At 45.4% G+C, this 19,888-nt stretch overlaps 1 protein-coding gene across 2 annotated transcripts; it reads left to right on the forward strand.

The window, feature by feature from the left end:
* Positions 1–3,631: 3,631 nt before the first annotated feature.
* On the forward strand, positions 3,632–14,125 carry LOC144328487 (ly6/PLAUR domain-containing protein 5-like). 2 transcript variants are annotated; one of them, XM_077932158.1, is made up of 5 exons: positions 3,632–3,989; positions 8,285–8,440; positions 9,171–9,356; positions 10,519–10,647; positions 12,260–14,125. In XM_077932158.1, the coding sequence occupies exons 1-5, from the start codon at positions 3,911–3,913 to the stop codon at positions 12,634–12,636; spliced, it is 927 nt and encodes a 308-aa protein (XP_077788284.1). In that variant the 5' UTR covers positions 3,632–3,910; the 3' UTR covers positions 12,637–14,125. The 2 variants fall into 2 exon arrangements, with proteins under 2 accessions (XP_077788284.1, XP_077788283.1); XM_077932157.1 differs by having other exon boundaries at positions 3,636–3,989; positions 10,516–10,647.
* Positions 14,126–19,888: the final 5,763 nt, after the last annotated feature.

The raw sequence follows: 19,888 nt of genomic DNA on the forward strand, positions 1-19,888 counted from the left end.
AACAATTACCCCTGCCAATGCCTAACCGCCAATACCGAGGAAGTTGTGACGTTTGCTACGAGGTAGGCGAAAAAACCAAAAGGCTGGAAGTGCGCCAAGTTGGAAAAATTCCTACCAGGCCCCTTGCGGCGACCAACCATAGCAAGGTCATACCTAGCTAAGCCTAAAGGGTGGGTGGGATGGGAAAACCGGTCAGCTGGAACGGGGCAAAGAGGGCGGTCCTCGGTCGTGCCTGGCCTTAAATGGGCTAGGCCACACCTCCCTGGCCCGCCGAATGGCGGGCAGGGTTGCAGGCACACCCGGGGATTCCCCTGTTCTCGCGGGGGCAAAAGGCCAGCCCCCGCGAGTGGAGTGTGGGAGGGGTTAGCCCGCAACCCCCTCTCCTCTCTAGTTTGGAAATGGCTTTCCTACAACTAGAGAGCAAAGGTAACACATGGAAGATGACCCTTGAATTCTTCCTTCCTTCCTTCCTTCCTTGAAAAATCCACTCTTCACTCAACACAATGCAATAAAAACTACATCATATTCTTCAAACAGGAGTAAGACTGAGAGACAAGAATAATATGTTGTTGTTAAGTAGAACAAATGTGATGAAACAATTGCAAATGCCTGGCAAATAAAACTCCACAAGAGGGACAAAAGGTTTGGCTGAACAATTGGGGTTTACAATGATAGAAGCAGCCTTTGGAGACTCTGTTCAGCAGTGATTTTAGGCAAGACAAAGATTGCTCCACTACAGACATGAGGCACCTCAGGCCCAGTGGCTGAATGCGGCTCACCAAATGTCTCTGTGTGGCCCCCAGGACTTTCCAAAGGCTGTACTCCTTATCCTCAGGTTGCAGCCCTCACTGTTCTTGACTCGCACCCTCCTCAAGTGATTTTGCAGGAATGACATGTACACTTGAACTATGAAATGCCTCTTGTTTTTCTGGAGGAAGGGTGGAGATGTGTGTATACAGGGATGTGGAGATTGAATGACTTTTGCACAGCTGGAATGTCGTTCACACTTGCTCCACCTACTTGTTTGCCTCTGGCTCTGCCCACCACTGGTATAAATCCCTCCCCAGGTTGCCTTCTAAGGAATACAGTTCTGGGCAGCAGGAGGGGTCCCCCAACTCTGTCCCGTTCAGCTAGGTCACGGTGCAAGATCAGTGTTGCTTTGCCAGCGACGTCTGCAGAATCTTCCGCTCCAAACCAGAAGCCATCAATCAGAAGCCATAATTTGATTCAGACAGGGCCAGCTGGCTGAGATGTCAGGTTGCACAAGTTACACAATGTCCTTTTCATAAGAGACAGACTATATCTGAAGTTTGCCGTTTATTTCTCATGTTGGCGGTGCTTCCAACAGGGAAGCATATGTCCCAGCTGTTCCTACTTACCCAACACAGTCCAGGGACACATTCCAGCCAGGCTAAAACAGACAAGGGGCTCAGCTATACAGCTACAAAAGAAAATGTGTGTTGTAAAGTGCAGTAAAGAAATTTGACACTAGATGGTGATGGTTTGCTATGGAAAATTTGATGTATTTTTTTCCAAAACCTTTTTTTAAACAAGCATTTTCACAGCATTTTTTAATATGTGTGTAGATTCCACAAAGGAGGATTTGAAGCAGGGCTGGTGATGTGTGTAGTCTGGGGAGAGTCATAAGGAATAGATAGAGGCCTCTGGCCTAGGATCGCTCGCCCCTGAAATAAAAGGCTGGCTGAATTTAAAAATAAAAGGAGAGCTGAATTTAATCATAGATAAATGGGGAACGGAGAAAACTGAAAGTGACAGAACATCCCTATTTGCAGCATGATTAAATAGGGACAGCTCCTGTTTTCACTCAGTAGTGATAGTCACACAGCTATGGATCCTCATAGCCACACACCCTTCTAATTTCCCAGACACAGCCGGTATTTGGCCCTTGTAAACAGTGTCCGGGCAGAAAGCGTTGGAATGTCTGGGAAAATCTGCATGTATGAGATTGGATTTTGGCAAATTGCATTAAAAATAGCTGAAAATCAAATTTTTATTTTTAGATTTTTCAAAAATAAATAAATAAATGAAGCTTTTGTGTCTGGAATTTCAGTTTTTTGAAATATGGCAAACCCTAAGTGAGAGCTACTATTTTCTGTGTACCTATGCTCATTTGCTGCTACTGGGAATTCTCAACCAAGTGTTCACAAACAAGTCTCACAAATGAAGGTGTTTCGAGGGTGCTTAGCAGGATAGTTTGAGCAGGGGCTGGGGGGCAGTCTCGCGGTGTTCATAGGACCAAGGGACATGGAGGGTGAGCGAGCTGCTTCAGTGACCTGCAACACCTGTGCCAACCCCTCAAGGACCGCCTCTTTCCATATGAACCCACCAGGATCCTGAGATCATCTTCCGAGGCCCTCCTTCGTGTGTCTGCTCCTCGAGAGATCCAGAGGGTGGCAACACGAGAACGGGCCTTCTCTGCAGTGGTGTTTCCTATTAGTTATAGATCCATTCTATTAGTTGTAGATCCCTTAAAGGTAAAGGGACCCCTGACCATTAGGTCCAGTCGTGACCGACTCTGAGGTTGCGGCACTCATTTCACTTTATTGGCCAAGGGAGCCGGCATATAGCTTCCGGGTCATGTGGCCAGCATGACTAAGCTGCTTCTGGTGAACCAGAGCAGCACATGGAAATGCAGTTTACCTTCCCGCCGGAGCGGTACCTATTTATCTACTTGCACTTTGACGTGCTTTCAAACTTCTAGGTTGGCAGGAGCAGGGACCGAGCAACGGAAGCTCACCCCGTCACGGGGATTCGAACCGCCGACCTTCCGATCGGCAAGTCCTAGGCTCTGTGGTTTAACCCACAGCGCCACCCGCGTCCCTCTCTTGTAGATCCCTTAGTTGACACTTATTCAAAGTCAAAGCAGAACTCAGTTCTGGAAAATAAGAAGAACTTAAAACATACTGACAAGCTGCCTTCCCGAGTTGGTTATCATACTCATTTTCTATCCAGAGGGCATTTGGCTCGTGCTGTTTAATCAGCCAGGATAGGCATCCCACAGTCTCTGTTGCCACAATTGCTTTATACTTACCTCTGCCTCCCTTGCTGAATCACAACAGTCCAGCATGTATTTCTGGATTAAATTTGGCAATGGAGTTCTGGATGCTTTAACTGAAGCACTACAGGTCTATGTTCATGTAACAGGCATGTAAAAACTGTTCCAACTGCAGAGTATCCATTGCTCATTGTACCTACTCCTTCAGAGACAGGGCGGCCCCCACCCAGAACAAGCCACTCACCTTTCTTATAGAATTGTGGAATGGTACAGTTGGAAGGGACCCTGAGGATCATCTAATCCAGGAAAATACAGCTATCCCAAATGGGAATCAAACCTGCAACCTGGGCATTGACAGCACCATGCTCTAACTAGCTGAGCTATCCAGAAGCTATGCACCCAAAGAATCCCAAGGATTCCAACAAAGTTTATTGATCCTCAACCAGCACAACATTATGGCTAAACACCAGTTGTGTGCATGCTCATTTTCTTGACTTTTCTGCCTCTAAGAACTCTTGTTTTCCTGGTCTGTAGGCTGAAGTCCGTTGTCAAAGCTGGATTTAGACCAGGGTGGGCAGTTCCCCAGCATAGTCTCCGTTTGCACCATCGCAACTGGTTGGCCATCACTCAGGGGCTCACATGGGACTCCATATAAATGTGAAAATATGGGTCCACCCCTGTTGCACAACCTTCTTACTTTTTGTGTAATCCTGTCCTCACCAGAACGGCTCCTGTCTCCTTGGGAAGTTTCTCCTGTCAATCTCTACCCAGCACATTTGTGCACGATAAAGCCAAACAACCCAACTCTCTCAGATCGTGGACTGCTTTTCCTTTTCCTCCACGACTCATCAGGAAATTGGTTCTTTGGCTCAGAGAGCCTCTCGGCTTCAGACCATGGAGGATGTCGCCTTGAGATGGAGAGCTGCAACAGTTGTGCTGCAAGGACTTCTGGCAATGACCTTTCTTATTTCAGGTACCAGTTATTGCTATTGGAATGTCCTCGAGTTGCAGACCTGGGTGGTTGGGTGGGCGCCAACTAGAATTGCACACAGAAAGAAGAAGGAATTCCATGGTAAATGGAAAAGGTTCAGAAAGGGACGACCAAAAATGTTCATGGGGGTGGAATGACTCTCTTACGAGGAAAATTTGCAGCACTAGGGACTTTTTAGTTTAGAGAAAATATGAGAAAGAGTTCACAGCATAGAAGCTCAAGAATTGTGTGTGGCATGGAGAAAGTGGATAGAGAACCATCTCTCTCTCTCTCTCTCTATCTCTCTCTCTCTCTCTCTCTCTCTCTCAAAGCACTAAAAATCGTGGACACCCAGCGAGACTGAAAGTTGGCAGATTCCGGACAGATAAAAGACCTTCTTCACACAGTTCAAAGTTAAACTACAGGAGACAGGGATGTCCACCCACCTACCTTTCAGCTTGACTTCTCTTGTTCTTCTCAAGAGCTTGGACAGCTTAGCTGGTAGGGCATGAGACTCTTAATGTTAGGGTTGAGCCCCACATTGGGGGAAAGATTCCTGCATTGCAGGGGGTTGGATTTGATGACCCCCATGGTCACTTCCAGCTTAACAATTTCATGATGCTAAGATTCAGTGGTTACTAGCCATGATGGCTATGCTCTCCCTTGACGGTTGGAGGCAGTGATGGTTGTGAAACCACAGGAAGGAAGAGGGTTCTTGTGCTCAAGTCCTGCTTTTGGGTATCTTAACGGCATCTGGTTGGCCACTGTGAGAGCAAGATGCTGGACTAGGTGGGCCATTGGTCTGATGCAGCAGGTTGTTCTTATGTTCCTAGTTCCTGTGTTCTCACATGAAGTATGATGCATGAAAAGTGCAGGGGGGTGGGCAAAATAAAATCAGTTTATGGAGCACTAAGGAGATGTTTTGCATGGTTAGAAAAATGACAGGATTAATGCACTAGGAAGTTCAGGTTAACAGCCGGACACCGAGACAACTAGCCCATCTGGAAGTGCCATGACACTATGTTTTGATGCTCAGCTCTTTAAAGACGAAAAGAGCTGTAACTGAAGTTTGTGGGAGAAGGGACACTGGTCATGGTGGGCTGGCTGTTCCTGTCTGTGCTGAAATCTGTTTTTCTGCTGGGATGCATACTAATCTTCTATGAGCAGCCACACCCCAGTGGGAGGGTCCTCTGTCAGTTTTGGGACTGCTACTGGGGGGGGGAGTGTCTCTATGATGTCATTTTAGCCCTGTCTGCGAGGAGGAGGAAGTCTGGGCAGCATCAAGTAAAGAGAAGGTGGAGTCATGTCCCCCAGGAGCTTTCCCGGAAAGTGAATGTGGTTTGACTTGCTTCATGCTGGCACTCAGTAAAGAGGCAATGGCTAAGCAGCCTAATGTAGTGTTTTTAAAATTGTGGGAAAACCTACCTAGGGAGAAGCAGGAAATGAAGAAGACCTGAGCCTTCTGCTCCCCTCCCTGCTGAAGAGGGACAAGTGGGGAGGGGGTGTCTCAGCTCTTTCCGCTGAGTGACATCTGTCAGTTAAGATTCTGTATCCTGCCTCTAAGCAAATGCAGTAAAAGCAGTCAGACCAGGAACTGTGAAGCATGCTCCTATGGAGCGGTCTGTCTCCACTCATTTTTATTTTATTTTTTATTTTGGTTCAAATTTATTCTCATTATTTTGACCCAAATCATACTTCTAACCTTTCAGTAAAACAGTAATTAGAAGCCAAGAACTCTTAACACGTGAATACACGATTACAGAAATACAGAAAAAAATTACAAACATTTCAAGTTTTGCTTTTAAAATTGCGGCAACCAAGCAACTACGTTGGAGCAGGGGGCACAGTAAAATTTCCCAGATTGTAGATTAATTAGGTAGTGCTTTCTTTTTTAGTATATTCACCTTGCTCATGAGTCCCAAAACCTATTCGCTTTTTCTAGGGATGTTCCAAGCCCTGCCCCAAGGTCAGTTATGTTTCCTTATCGTATGCCATGCTTGTCTCTGATGATTTAACTTTTCTGGATTGGTGTGTTAAGGATATGCAAGACCGCCTGCAGTGCCAAGCGGTTGGGCAAAGGTCAAGGACCATGGAGGTGAAATAAGGGTGCACTTATTCTATGTGTGTCCCGGGGGACATATAGTAGGGCACAGGGTGGCACCCAACAGATGTATAGAGAAAAGAAAGGACGGGTTGCAATTGGCATTTTTCTGGCAACAAAGTGAAAGAATTGTAGCAGCTTGTGAAACTTGCTGGAAGCAAAAGCCCTTGTTTTACAAGCTACCCATTTGCAGGCTCTCGCTGAGGGCAGAAAGAGCAGTGAGCTGGGTGTGTTTCAGCAACAGCTCCTCGAAGGAACTGAAACCCGGTACCCACTTCTTGGAGAGCAGCTGTGTATCATGCTTCAGAGCCGCAGAATGCATGAGCATATTATTGGAACAGCAATTCGGAATTCTGCCTGGGTCACCCAAATCCCTGAAGGAGTGGGCCCCCATTCTGGAACTTACGGTATGGCTGCTGAACAATTGACAGACTGGGAGGGGATCCGCCGTGGAAGAGCAAAAGGCTTTTCCAGTTCCTGTATATTAAATGGCCTCGGGCCAGTATATTTGAAGGAGCATCTCCACCCCTATCATTCAGCCCAGACATTGAGGTCCAGCTCCGATGGCATTCCGGCAATTCCCTCATGGAGAGAAGTGATGTTGAAGGGAAACAGGCAGAGGGCTTTCTCGGTAGGGGCACCCACCTTGTGGAACACCCTCCCACCAGATGTCAAGGGAATAAACAACAATCTGACTTTTAGAAGACATCTTAAGGCAGCCCTGTTTAGGGAAGTTTTTAATGTTTGATGTTTTATCGCTTTATTATTATTATTATATTTTGTTGGGAGTCACCCAGAGTGGCTGGGGAAACCTAATCTGATGGGTGGGGTATATTATTATTATTATTATTATTTGAGTGTGGAAAATGCACCCTGGTGTACAATTGATTATATGGGCCCTGGACGGAGTGCAACTACTCGGGGGCATCATAGACCCCAACTATTGAGGAGAAGGAAAACTGATCCCTGGAAAAGACCCTGATGTTGGGAAAGATGGAGGGCACAAGGATAAGGGGACGACAGAGGACAAGACGGTTGGACAGTGTTCTCGAATCTACCAACATGAGTTTGACCAAACTGCGGGAGGCAGTGGAAGACAGGAGTGCCTGGAGTGCTCTGGTCCATGGGGTCATGAAGAGTCGGACATGACTGAACGACTAAACAACAACAAAATTGATCCTGCAAGCTCTGCAGACGTTGCCCTATCAGGCTGGGGGAAGTGGGCTCAACTTCAACTGCTGGCCACTGAAATTCTGAGCATGGCTGGGACAGCTACTAGTGCAATGCTGGTGCTGGCAGAGGATGTAGGGTTGAGCCTAACCAATATTTGTTTGCCCATTAGCAGGCTGTCCCTGAGCAGATAGCGGTGGTCATTGTTATCCTACTGTACGGGGCCCTGGAACTCCTAAGCTGGCTTGTCTCCATTGTGCCAGGATGTTCCAATACCACATGTGGACTGGGAGCTTGGGGTGTTTGGCTGTCGTGAAGGAGACAGCAAAGGTTTCTGCTGCAATTGGATGTATTGTTCAGCAGCAAACACTGACTCACATGATTGCTGCATCTGCACGCAGATGCCAGTACATGGACAAGGAGGTATTCCAGTATATTTCAAGGTGTTGAATGAAGTCCAAGCAAAGGCAGTTGACAGGGAGGTGCCAAATTTTGGCATTGCACCAGGTGCCACTGAGCTTTCAAACACCAACATGCACTGAGACAGGAGAAGCTTTCAATAGCTGCCACCTATGGCCTCGCTGGCCAGGTGTGATGGGACATTTGGAGAAAACTGATGCATGCTGCTCTGTGTATCCATTCTGTAGGAAAGTTTGCTTGGGTGTGGACTAGTCATGTCAACATTTCACTGTTGCAGAGTCTGTCCTGCATCTGTGAAGGCAGTGAGGCTCTGCACACTGTGCTGTGGGCTTACATCTTTCTTTAATAAAGTTCTAGGACTGGCCATTCTGGCTTTTTTTTCTTCATCCTTCTTTGGTATCCACTCATCAAAGCACTCACTCAGGCCCCTCCTTTGGGCCTGTGGTTCAGAACAGGCACTTGGCGCAAATCTTTGCTTCCTAAGAACTTCTGCTTTCATGTTAAAAGGGGGAAATCAATTTCTTGTCTCTGGTGATTTCAAGGCAGGATGACATTGCTGATAGCCTTTCCAGGATCTCATACCCTTTCTCCCCACACTTCTTTTCAGGAATTTCTGCCTTGAGCTGTCATAGCTCCAACACCGTGAAACATTTCACTCCGCGCAAGGGCAACACCACATTGTATGTCCCCGCAGTGGATGGCATTATCAACTGCTCCAGTGCTCAGAACGTTTGCACAGATGCACAACTTACATTAACTATAGGTAAGTGCTGCTCCGCCAGATGGATCCTGTGTGGCTGCAAGATTTTTGACAGAGGAAAAGCATGCAATTACTTGCAACCCCTAAAATTCCTAGTGGATCAAAACATATTTTAAGTACCTTAATTCCGAATGCATGCAAAGCATCATTTCAGGCTTGAATTGGGGCCTGAAATGAAGCGTTGCATGCATTCAGAATTAAGGTACTTAAAATGTGCTTTGATTCCTCTTATTTTATATTTGCATATTTTTGGACAAACTCCTCTCTTCCATTGCTTTCTTTTTAAATAATAATAAAAAACCCCATAGCTATTGTTAAGAGTTGTCACAGACCCAGTTCAGATGTAACACTAAGCCAGAGTTTAGTGCAGAGACAGGGGACCTCTGGCCCCTCCAGATTTTGTTGGATCTCAACTCCTACCATCCCTAAACATTGGTCATGCTGGCTGGGGATGATGTGAGTGGAATCCAATATTTGGCATTGGTCCTATCCAACTCTACAATTCTATTAAATCTGGAGGGACAGATTCCTGTCCACAATGTAGTGTTACAAGAGCGACCTTCTGTAGGTTTGTCTGGGTTTTGACATCACAGAGAACTATGCCTATTTCAAATGTGATAGCAGAAACCAAATAATGTATAAATCACCCCCACCCAGAGCAAAAATTGTCTTTGGAAAACTCTGCCACTGCATCAATCTATTGTTTGGATATATGCATCTCCCCTTGTTTTAGATAAAGAAGTTTTGATGGTGATCCACAAAGGCTGCGCCAGCAAGGACCTTAAGAATGAAACAGAATTTATAACCTCTGGTGACCGACACTTTGCCATCCAGTTCAACGAGAGCTACTGTTTTGATGACCTTTGCAATGCGAAACCAGAAAAGAGGGAAGTTCCCAGGACCCCTATTGAGGACGGAGGTATTTTTTTAGTAGGAATTCTGACCGTTAAGGGAGAAATCACAGTTTCACTTGTTGTGTGGGTGGTGGCCAGTAGGTTTTCAATAGCTTGAACAATTCAATTTTGTAGATTTCTAAGGCAAATGGCCCGCTTCCCCAACCCTTGGGCTTGTGTGCCAAAGAGAGCTAACACGCTTCTCAATAAATGTACAAAACAGTGTGCTTTAGGATGTGATTTAGCTGTGAGAGCATGGGAAAGGTTTGGAGGAAGCTGTGATGGGAGTGGGAACATGGAGTGACCTGTAGGGGAGGGATGGGCTGGGGGGGGTTAGGTGAGGGGTGAGTGAGGGGTAAAGGGAGGGGACTTGCTCAGCTGTGGGGCTTGATGAAGGGTCTGGTGGGTTTGGCAAGTGGAAAAGGGAAGGGCGTCAGCACAGACTTGTAAGTTGGAGAACTGCCTTGGAAAATTTGGGAAAGTGTGAATTTCGAATGATAGCTCCTTCTTTCTTCACACATCGACCTATACTCATACGCATTCATTTCAGTGGGTTTACCCTGAGCACTTTTTTTATTTACTTTTAAAATTCCTTTATTGTACATATAACATAAAATACACAAATTACAAACATTGAAAAGAGGGGGAAAAGAAAAGAAAAGAAAAGAAAAAGAAGTAGAAAAAAGTATGTTAAGAAAAAAGAAACCTTCCGACTATACCCATTGTACTATTTTGCATTTTGATTTTGTTTTTTACACAGTTTCCTAGAATTGCTTTTCTCCTTCTTAATTCTGTTTTTCCTCCACCGTTACATTATGTTACAAGACTCATTCAATATCTGTCAGGAGAAATTAGTTATCACAGTAACTATTGAGATAATATTTAAATACTATCCAATCTTTATTAACATCTTGTATCGAATGTCCTCTCGCTCTGAGTATAATTGTAGCCTGAGTACAATTAAGGTACTGATTGCTTTGAAAAGCGCAAATTAAATAGGTTCACTTTGATATGCATAGCAAACCGAAAGATCACCCCCAATCGTTATTGAAGAGACGGAATAATGGGGGGAGGGAATCCTATAAAAGGGAGTCACCCTTTTCCACCCAGCCCCACATTAGCAGCTTAATGGGGTGAGTGTTGCTCTACAGGCCCCTTGTTCTTCATTTTGATTTCCTATTCCAGCAGCTGAAGCAAGCGGCTCCAACCAGTGTTACGCAGGATTTGCTTGGGGCCCCGGTGAAACCGTCCAGCAGACTATGACATGCAGCAGGGGCTACAACCGGTGTTACAATGGCACCAAGAGCATTTCAGTAGGTGAGTTCGCCCTAGGAAATTTATTCCACAGCTCCTGGCCTAGATCTAGGGACAGTCCACATATATCTTGGCCTATTCCTACCTCTTTTTCTTAATGGTGGCACAGGTCATTTGTAACGTAAGAATATTCTTCACAGCAGTGAGCAGGGTAGTGGGATGAGGTAAGTGAAGACAAACGAAAACAATTAGCTAGAACATTGTTCGCTGCTGCTGCTCCTGAAAAACCATTTTGGTTCCTGAAATTCATTCTGATTGTGCAGATAAAATTTTGTTTGTTGTTGTTGTTTAGTCGTTTAGTCGTGTCCGACTCTTCGTGACCCCATGGACCAGAGCACGCCAGGCACCTCTGTCCTGATAAAATATAACGGACAGAATTCTACAGGATGTGGTATTAGTGTGTGGAAACAGTCGAGATCCGATGATCCTCAGGCATACACCTCCTCCAGTTGTTGGGGATGTCAGGTGCCATCCTGGCACTTGGTCGCAAGTGGCCGATAGCAGATGCAGAATGCAAACTGTTCTGCCTTCTTCTCACTTGAAGACTGCTTTCTTTACAGCAGCCTTTGCAAGCTCTAGTGCCCTCTAGAAGTTGGCTGGGGCTGATGGCAGTTTGAGTCCATGACATATGAATGGCACCAAATTAGTGAAGCCTGATTTACAGCTTCACTGTGGTACTCTCTCTAGTTTAGCAATTGTCTGCTGATTTATTCCCCTTTGAGGTTGATCCACTGATTGCAGGGGGTGTTTTGATGATGTGACATCTTAATGGTGCCTAATAATAATAATAATAATAATAATAATAATAATAATAATAATAATATCATCACCTGCAACCTACTTTGAGAATATTGGCACACTGAAAACTGGGATGTGACAAGCTGCTTCTAAATGAAATAAATGTATCTCACCCCTGTTCAGATGTGCCTGGGGCCCCTTGATGGAGATGACATAGATGTATTCCTTTTCATGTAACTACAACAACAACAGCAACAATTTTATTATTTATACCACACCCATTTGGTTGTGTTGCCTCAGCCATTCTGGGCAGCTTCCAGGACATATAACAACGTAATGAACCATCAATCATTAATAAGAACAATCTGATCAAATGTAAAAAAAAAGAAGCCATAATAACTTTAAAATAAACAACTTATGTGCAAATACGATTTATGTTTGTGGCCAAAACCAATACAAAAGATAAAAGACATAAAAGAGAATAAAATACATTGCACAGTTAGAATAAATATTTAATAATTAATTTAATTTACTTTAAAAATAATTAAAATTAAAATAATTAAAACCGAACATTATGTCAGTTCAGAGTTTGCTTCTCTGAAGAACTTACTCGCACAGATTTTCACCTCAGAATTGCCACTCTAAGGCAAAGCAGGCCGCTTTTTCAAAGATGTAGGGGGACCTGCCCCATAATAAAACGTTAGGCATGTTGTCTGAGCCTTGGTCACACTATACTCATGGGTGTGGGCTACCCCTCGGGCTCTACGCTCTTCAGGATTCTCTGTGGCGTCCTACTGCATTCTGGGAGAAGAGGGGCAACAGCCCTCATGCCTAACATTTTGTGCCTTTCTTGTCTTCCCTTCCCTTCCCACAACAGGACCCCTTTTCGTATCCATGATCTTCAGGACCTGCCAGCGTCCAGCCTGCGATGTATCTGAGAGCCAATCCTTTGGCCCTATAAATATCACCAGCGAGTCAGGGTCTTGTTGTTCAGGCAGCAATTGCAACGAGGAGGAGGTTGGCATTCTGAAAAAGGGAATCAACCCAACAGCTCCTGTCAAAATAGATTATGATGTGAAGAACATCGCCAACCCAAACCTCTTTTATGATCAGGATGAGGATGAGGATGAGAGTGATAAACTCGTACGTACAGAATGGCTTGTCCCCATGCAGTCAGGTTCCCAAGGGAACAGCCTTCAGCTTTGCCCTCTCCTGGCAGCCCTAGGAGCCACCATCCTCGGGATATGGGGGTGAGGAAGGGGGTTTGGGAGTACCTGAACTGCCAGCATTTGGGTTTGGAAGGGCTGTGTTGTGGAGCACAGAGGAAGGAAGAAGGGAGGGGAATTAGTGCTCCAAGACAGTGATCAATCCCAACCAATTGCATGTATGGCTCATATATTTAATACAATGTTATTTTGGATGGCCACCACCTTGGAGTCGATTCTCCCTCCCAAAACCAAGCAATTTGTTTGATTCCCAGGACCCCACATATTTGGGCTGTGATGGCAACATACTAAGGGCTATACCCAATTCAGTTCTACTCAGGCAATAAACCTATTGAACAACAATGCTATTATAAGTACCTGGGCTTGGGTTTTAATTCAAAACTGTCCTGGAAGCCACACCTACTTGCAGCTAAATTGAAATCCTCTCACTCTATTTACTCTTTATTATGGTTTTCCAGAGTTCGGGGGGGGGGGGGTTTAGTTGCCCCACAGCTGAGGTATTTCAAAAGAAGATTGTGCCACAATTATTGTATGGTGCAGAGATTTGGGGATATAGTAATGGCCGCCCGTTAGAAGTGGTGCAGAACTCTTTCCTGAAGTCACTGTTGATTGTCCCCAAAGGTACACTGGCCCCCTTTTTAAGAGCTGAACCAGGGCTAATCTCCTGACAAACTAGTGTACATGTAGCACTAACCCTATACTGGCTGAAGTTGGCTAGCATGCGGAATACTCGGCTCCCTAAAAAATGCTTCTTAGAGCAATTGCAATCTATGCCCCAAAGCTCCAGGCCAAACTCAGTCAGTAAGATTCTCCATTATTATGGGATTGATGTGGAATCCCTACCAAATTTTGCCTCTAACGGAGTCAAACAACACATCAAAGAAAAAATTTATTCTGACTCTAAATAGAGGAACCTTCATTCACTTTCCCAGATAGCATACACATCGTGGTATCCAATATATAAAACATATTTTGGGCTGGAGGAGGACTTTATTAATCTCATGCTGGATACATTTAGAAAAGCATTTACAGCTCTGCGTCTTCATTGTACGCCCTCTGCATATCTCATGGGAATACCCTGTGTACCAAAGGCTCTGCATCTGTGAGTCGTGAGACATGGAGGACATTCAACACTATTTGTTATGATGCCCTTTATAAGCCCTTGTCCCCTAGACAAGAATTCCTCGATTGCATCCTTTGCTCTCTTTCTAACTGAACTCCCCTTGAGCGAATCTCTATTTTGCTGGCTGGCAATAACTTATTTACTACTGCACTGGTTGCAAAATTTGCCTTGGCTGCAAGTAAGTTGAGAGCTAGGCACCAAGACAGGTATCATAAGGGGAATGTGAGAAGTGGAGTGTTTAACTTACGCAGGTGTAATTTTTGCATTTTTGTATGTATGCTTTGCTATTGTTGTTGTTGTTCAGTTTTAAATCAGTTATTTGTATTCTACGCATCGTGACCAATTGTGATGGCTTATAGCTTTTTCCAATAAAGATTTCATTCATTCATCAGCAGATCCGAGCCACTGAAATCAATGGACCCAAGTTAGCCATGCCCATTAACTTCAGTGGGACTACTCTGCATAGGACTGGCATTGGAGACTAACTCATGAACTACACATTCAATATAATACTATAGATTTTGTGGTACCCCTAAACCCTAGAAGTTAATAAATGCTAGGGTGTTGATTATTTGGGATATGAAGGGAGAATAGAAGCTGCAGAGGAATTACAGGACTAGCTTCTGCAAAATGACCTGGCCAGGCTAGGGCCATTAAGGAACAAAAGGTGGCCCTAGAGGGCCATTGGCAATGCAAAACTTTTTTTTTTAAAAAAAAGCATTTTCACAGTATTTTTTAGATGTGTGTAGATTCTACCAAGGAGAATTTGAAGCAGGGCTGGTGAGGAGTGCCGTCTGGGGAGAGTCACAAGCAGGGGTCGGCAACCTAAGGCCAATGGTCCACAAGCGACCCATGGGGGTTATTTAACCGGCCCATGAGCTGCCCCCAAACCAAGCCCCCATGCTCAGAGAGTCCCCACGTGCTGCGGCAGGGACATACTTCTATGTTGCTGGAAATTGTGTCTGCGCTTGCGCAGACACCGAAAATCACGTCTGCACAGAAACAGATGCCAAAAATCACACACTGAAAATCACACACACACATATTCTGACCCACAGAAGGATCTCCGCTGGAGTGAACTGGCCCAGGCGAGGTAAACCTTGCTGACTCTTGGTCATAAGGAACCGATACAGAGGGCTCTGGAGGGCTGAATTTGGACCTCTGGCCTAGGATTCCTCCCTGTTTAGGGAAGTTTTACATGGACCGCCTCTGAACATACACAGAGTGCCTTTCCCCACACCACTGAGGACCTTCTCTTTTGAAAGTTGCTGCAAACGGAAGAAGGGGAAAGTTGTCTTTTGTTTGGCTGCTGCTTGAGGGTTTCCCACAGGCCTCTGGTTGGCCACTGTGAGGACAGGATGCTGGCCTCGATGGGGCCATTTTCTTACATTCTGATGTCTGGGTATTAAGTCCCACTGAACAAAGCAAGGCTTGCTTCTGAGTACTGAATCAGGCACTAAGTTACTTGTTGAGAAAGGAGTGGAGTGGAGACTAGAGGCTGGGGAAGAGTGAGACTCAGGACTCCTGGGTTCTCTGCTCTGCTCTCTGTGTTGCAAATTAAGGCAGAGGAGCTGGACACCTCTTCTGACTGGAGAAATACTGGTGGCCATTGCTTTTCTTTCATTTTTGAAAACAGATGCAGTGGTACCTCAGGTTAAGTACTTAATTCATTCCTGAGGTCGGTTCTTAACCTGAAACTGTTCTTAACATGAAGCACCATTTTAGCTAATGGGGCCTCCTGCTGCTACCTGCTTCTCTAGAGGGCCAGTGGCAATGCCAGAGAATGGTCCTTCCCCCCTCCCTGAGGTGTGAGCAGAGACTGGGGGTTTGGAAGGTTGCCAGGGGAACCGGGTGTGAGGTGACAGGAAAAGACAGTTTTGAGCAAATGCTGCTGGGAATAAGAAGAAGGAAGAAGAACTGGAATGCATCTTGGGTAGGCGGCCTGAAGGCTGGCAATGAGAGATGCCTTGGACTTCCTCTGGAAAGAACTCTACTGTACGATCTGGACTCCCTCCATGCAGATTTAAGGTGTAAAAATTATTAAGCATATTTATTAAAGCTATGAGTCTCCGCCATGTCTCAATTCTCCAAAAGAAACACAGACTCTGAGTCAGTGCCTGGAACCCCCTGGGCTCTTGCTACCACTTGGCAGATAGAGGGGGACAACTTTTGTGACAATATCAAGAATGGTAATCCATTCCAACAATGGTAATCTATTCTACAGTTCAGTGATTCCATGTTCCTACAACTAGAGAGCAAAGGTAACACATGGAAGATGACCCTTGAATTCTTCCTTCCTTCCTTCCTTCCTTGAAAAATCCACTCTTCACTCAACACAATGCAATAAAAACTACATCATATTCTTCAAACAGGAGTAAGACTGAGAGACAAGAATAATATAATGTTGTTAAGTAGAACAAATGTGATGAAACAATTGCAAATGCCTGGCAAATAAAACCCCACAAGAGGGACAAAAAGTTTGGCTGAACAATTGGGGTTTACAATGATAGAAGCAGCCTTTGGAGACTCTGTTCAGCAGTGATTTTAGGCAAGACAAAGATTGCTCCACTACAGACATGAGGCACCTCAGGCCCAGTGGCTGAATGCGGCCCACCAAATGTCTCTGTGTGGCCCCCAGGACTTTCCAAAGGCTGTACTCCATATCCTTAGGTTGCAGCCCTTGCTGTTCTTGACTCGCACCCTCCTCAAGTGATTTTGCAGGAATGACATGTACACTTGAACTATGAAATGCCTCTTGTTTTTCTGGAGGAAGGGTGGAGATGTGTGAATACAGGGATGTGGAGATTGAATGACTTTTGCACAACTGGAATGTAGTTCACACTCCTGGCTCCACCTACCTGTTTGCCTCTGGCTCTGCCCACCACTGGTATAAATCCCTCCCCAGGTTGCCTTCTAAGGAATACAGTTCTGGGCAGCAGGAGGGGTCCCCCAACTCTGTCCCGTTCAGCTAGGTCACGGTGCAAGATCAGTGTTGCTTTGCCAGCGACGTCTGCAGAATCTTCCGCTCCAAACCAGAAGCCATCAATCAGAAGCCATAATTTGATTAAGACAGGGCCAGCTGGCTGAGATGTCAGGTTGCACAAGTTACACAATGTCCTTTTCATAAGAGACAGTCTATATCTGAAGTTTGCCGTTTATTTCTCATGTTGGCGGTGCTTCCAACAGGAAAGCATATGTCCCAGCTGTTCCTACTTACGCAACACAGTCCAGGGACACATTCCAACCAGGCGAAAACAGACAAGGGGCTCAGCTATACAGCTACAGAGAAAATGTGTGTTGTAAAGTGCAGTAAAGAAATTTGACACTAGATGGTGATGGTGAGCTATGGAAAATTTGATGTATTTTTTTTCAAAACCTATTTTTAAACAAGCATTTTCACAGCATTTTTTAATATGTGTGTAGATTCCACCAAGGAGGATTTGAAGCAGGGCTGGTGATGTGTGTAGTCTGGGGAGAGTCATAAGGAATAGATAGAGAGGTCTCTGGCCTAGGATCGCTCGCCCCTGAAATAAAAGGCTGGCTGAATTTAAAAATAAAAGGAGAGCTGAATTTAATCATAGATAAATGGGGAGCGGAGAAAACTGAAAGTGACAGAACATCCCTATTTGCAGCATGATTAAATAGGGACAGCTCTTGTTTTCACTCAGTAGTGATAGTCACACAGCTATGGATCCTCATAGCCACACACCCTTCTAATTCCCCAGACACAGCCGGTATTTGGCCCTCGTAAACAGTGTCCGGGCAGAAAGCATTGAAATGTCTGGGAAAATTTCATTAAGAATAGCTGAAAATCAAATAAATAAATAAATAAAGCTTTTGTGTCTGGAATTTCAGTTTTTGAAATATGGCTAGAGCTACTATTTTCTGTGTACCTATGCTCATTTGCTGCTACTGGGAGTTCTCAACCAAGTGTTCACAAAAAGGCCTTGCAAATGAAGGTTTTTCAACGGTGTTTGGCAGAATAGTTTGAGCAGGGACTGGAGTACTGTCTCACGGTGTTCATAGGACCAAGGGACATTGAGGGTGAGCGAGCTGCTTCAGTGACCTGCAACACCTGTGCCAACCCCTCAAGGACTGCCTCTTTCCATATGAACCCACCAGGATCCTGAGATCATCCTCTGAGGCCCTCCTTCGTGTGTCTGCTCCTCGAGAGGTCCAGAGGGTGGCAACACGAGAACGGGCCTTCTCTGCAGTGGCTCCCCATCTGTGGAATGCTCTCCCCAGGGAAATTTGCCTGGCGCCTTCATTCTACACCAGGCAAAAATGTTCCTTTTTAACCAGGCCTTTGGTTGTTCTGATTGACATCCTATGCCATTTTAAAAGGTGGCTCTTGGGGGGGGGGGAGGTGTTATTGGGTTGTTGTTTTTATTTTGATTATATATGTTGCGGTTTTTATGTTGATCTTTTCTGTGAACCGCCGTGAGACCTCCAGGTATAGGGCGGTATATAAAATCAATAAATAATACTACTAATAATATTGTTTGTTTGTGTGGTGGATATCACTTGGAAATGCAGCTCAATACAGTGGTACCTTTGGTTACATACACTTCAGGTTACATACACTTCAGGTTACATACACTTCAGGTTACAGACTCCGCTAACCCAGAAATAGTACCTCAGATTAAGAACTTTGCTTCAGGATGAGAACAGAAATCATGCTCTGGCGGCACAGCAGCAGCAGGAGGCCCCATTAGCTAAAGTGGTGCTTCAGGTTAAGAACAGTTTCAGGTTAAGAACGGACCTCTGGAATGTATTAAGTACTTAACCTGAGGTACTACTGTAAAGGCATTTCTTAAGGAAACTAGTGAGAGTTTGGTCTAAAATGCTCTGTCCTCAAGAGCAGATACCAAGCGGAAAATTGGTGTTTCCTATTAGTTGTAGATCCATTCTATTAGTTGTAGATCCCTTAAAGGTAAAGCTAAAGGGACCCCTGACCATTAGGTCCAGTCGTGACCGACTCTGAGGTTGCGGCGCTCATCTCGCTTTATTGGCCAAGGGAGCTGGCGTATAGCTTCCGGGTCATGTGACCAGCATGACTAAGCTGCTTCTGGCGAACCAGAGCAGCACATGGAAATGCAGTTTACCTTCCCGCCGGAGCGGTACCTATTTATCTACTTGCACTTTGACGTGCTTTCAAACTTCTAGGTTGGCAGGAGCAGGGACCGAGCAACGGAAGCTCACCCCGTCACGGGGATTCGAACCGCCGACCTTCCGATCGGCAAGTCCTAGGCTCTGTGGTTTAACCCACAGCGCCACCCGCGTCCCTCTCTTGTAGATCCCTTAGTTGACACTTATTCAAAGTCAAAGCAGAACTCAGTTCTGGAAAATAAGAAGAACTTAAAACATACTGACAAGCTGCTTTCCCAAGTTGGTTATCATACTCATTTTCTATCCAGAGGGCATTTGGCTCGTGCTGTTTAATCAGCCAGGATAGGCATCCCACAGTCTCTGTTGCCACAATTGCTTTATACTTACCTCTGCTTCCCTTGCTGAATCACAACAGTCCAGCATGTATTTCTGGATTAAATTTGGCAATGGAGTTCTGGATGCTTTAACTGAAGCACTACAGGCCTATGTTCATGTAAGTGGCATGTAAAAACTGTTCCAACTGCAGAGTATCCATTGCTCATTGTACCTACTCCTTCAGAGACAGTGCGGTCCCCACCCAGAACAAGCCACTTACCTTTCTCATAGAATTGTGGAATGGTACAGTTGGAGGGGACCCTGAGGATCATCTAGTCCAGGAATATACAGCTATCCCAAATGGGGATCAAACCTGCAACCTGGGCATTGACAGCACCATGCTCTAACTAGCTGAGCTATCCAGTCGCTATGCACCCAAAGAATCCCAAGGATTCCAGCCAAGTTTCTTGATCCTCAACCAGCACAACATTATGGCTAAACACCAGTTGTGTGCATGCTCATTTTCTTGACTTTTCTGCCTCTAAGAACTCTTGTTTTCCTGGTCTGTTGGCTGAAGTCCGTTGTCAAAGCTGGATTTAGACCAGGGTGGGCAGTTCCCCAGCACAGGACACTGAGCCAGGGAGAGGAGACGGAAGTGGTAGCAGCAAGCTGTTTTGGGCAGTCCCCTCCCCCCACTTCGAAATTGTCTTTCTGCTTGAGGAGAATAGATAGA

The sequence above is a fragment of the Podarcis muralis genome, chromosome 7, assembly GCF_964188315.1.
Source record: "Podarcis muralis chromosome 7, rPodMur119.hap1.1, whole genome shotgun sequence".
In the NCBI taxonomy this organism is placed as follows: domain Eukaryota; kingdom Metazoa; phylum Chordata; class Lepidosauria; order Squamata; family Lacertidae; genus Podarcis; species Podarcis muralis.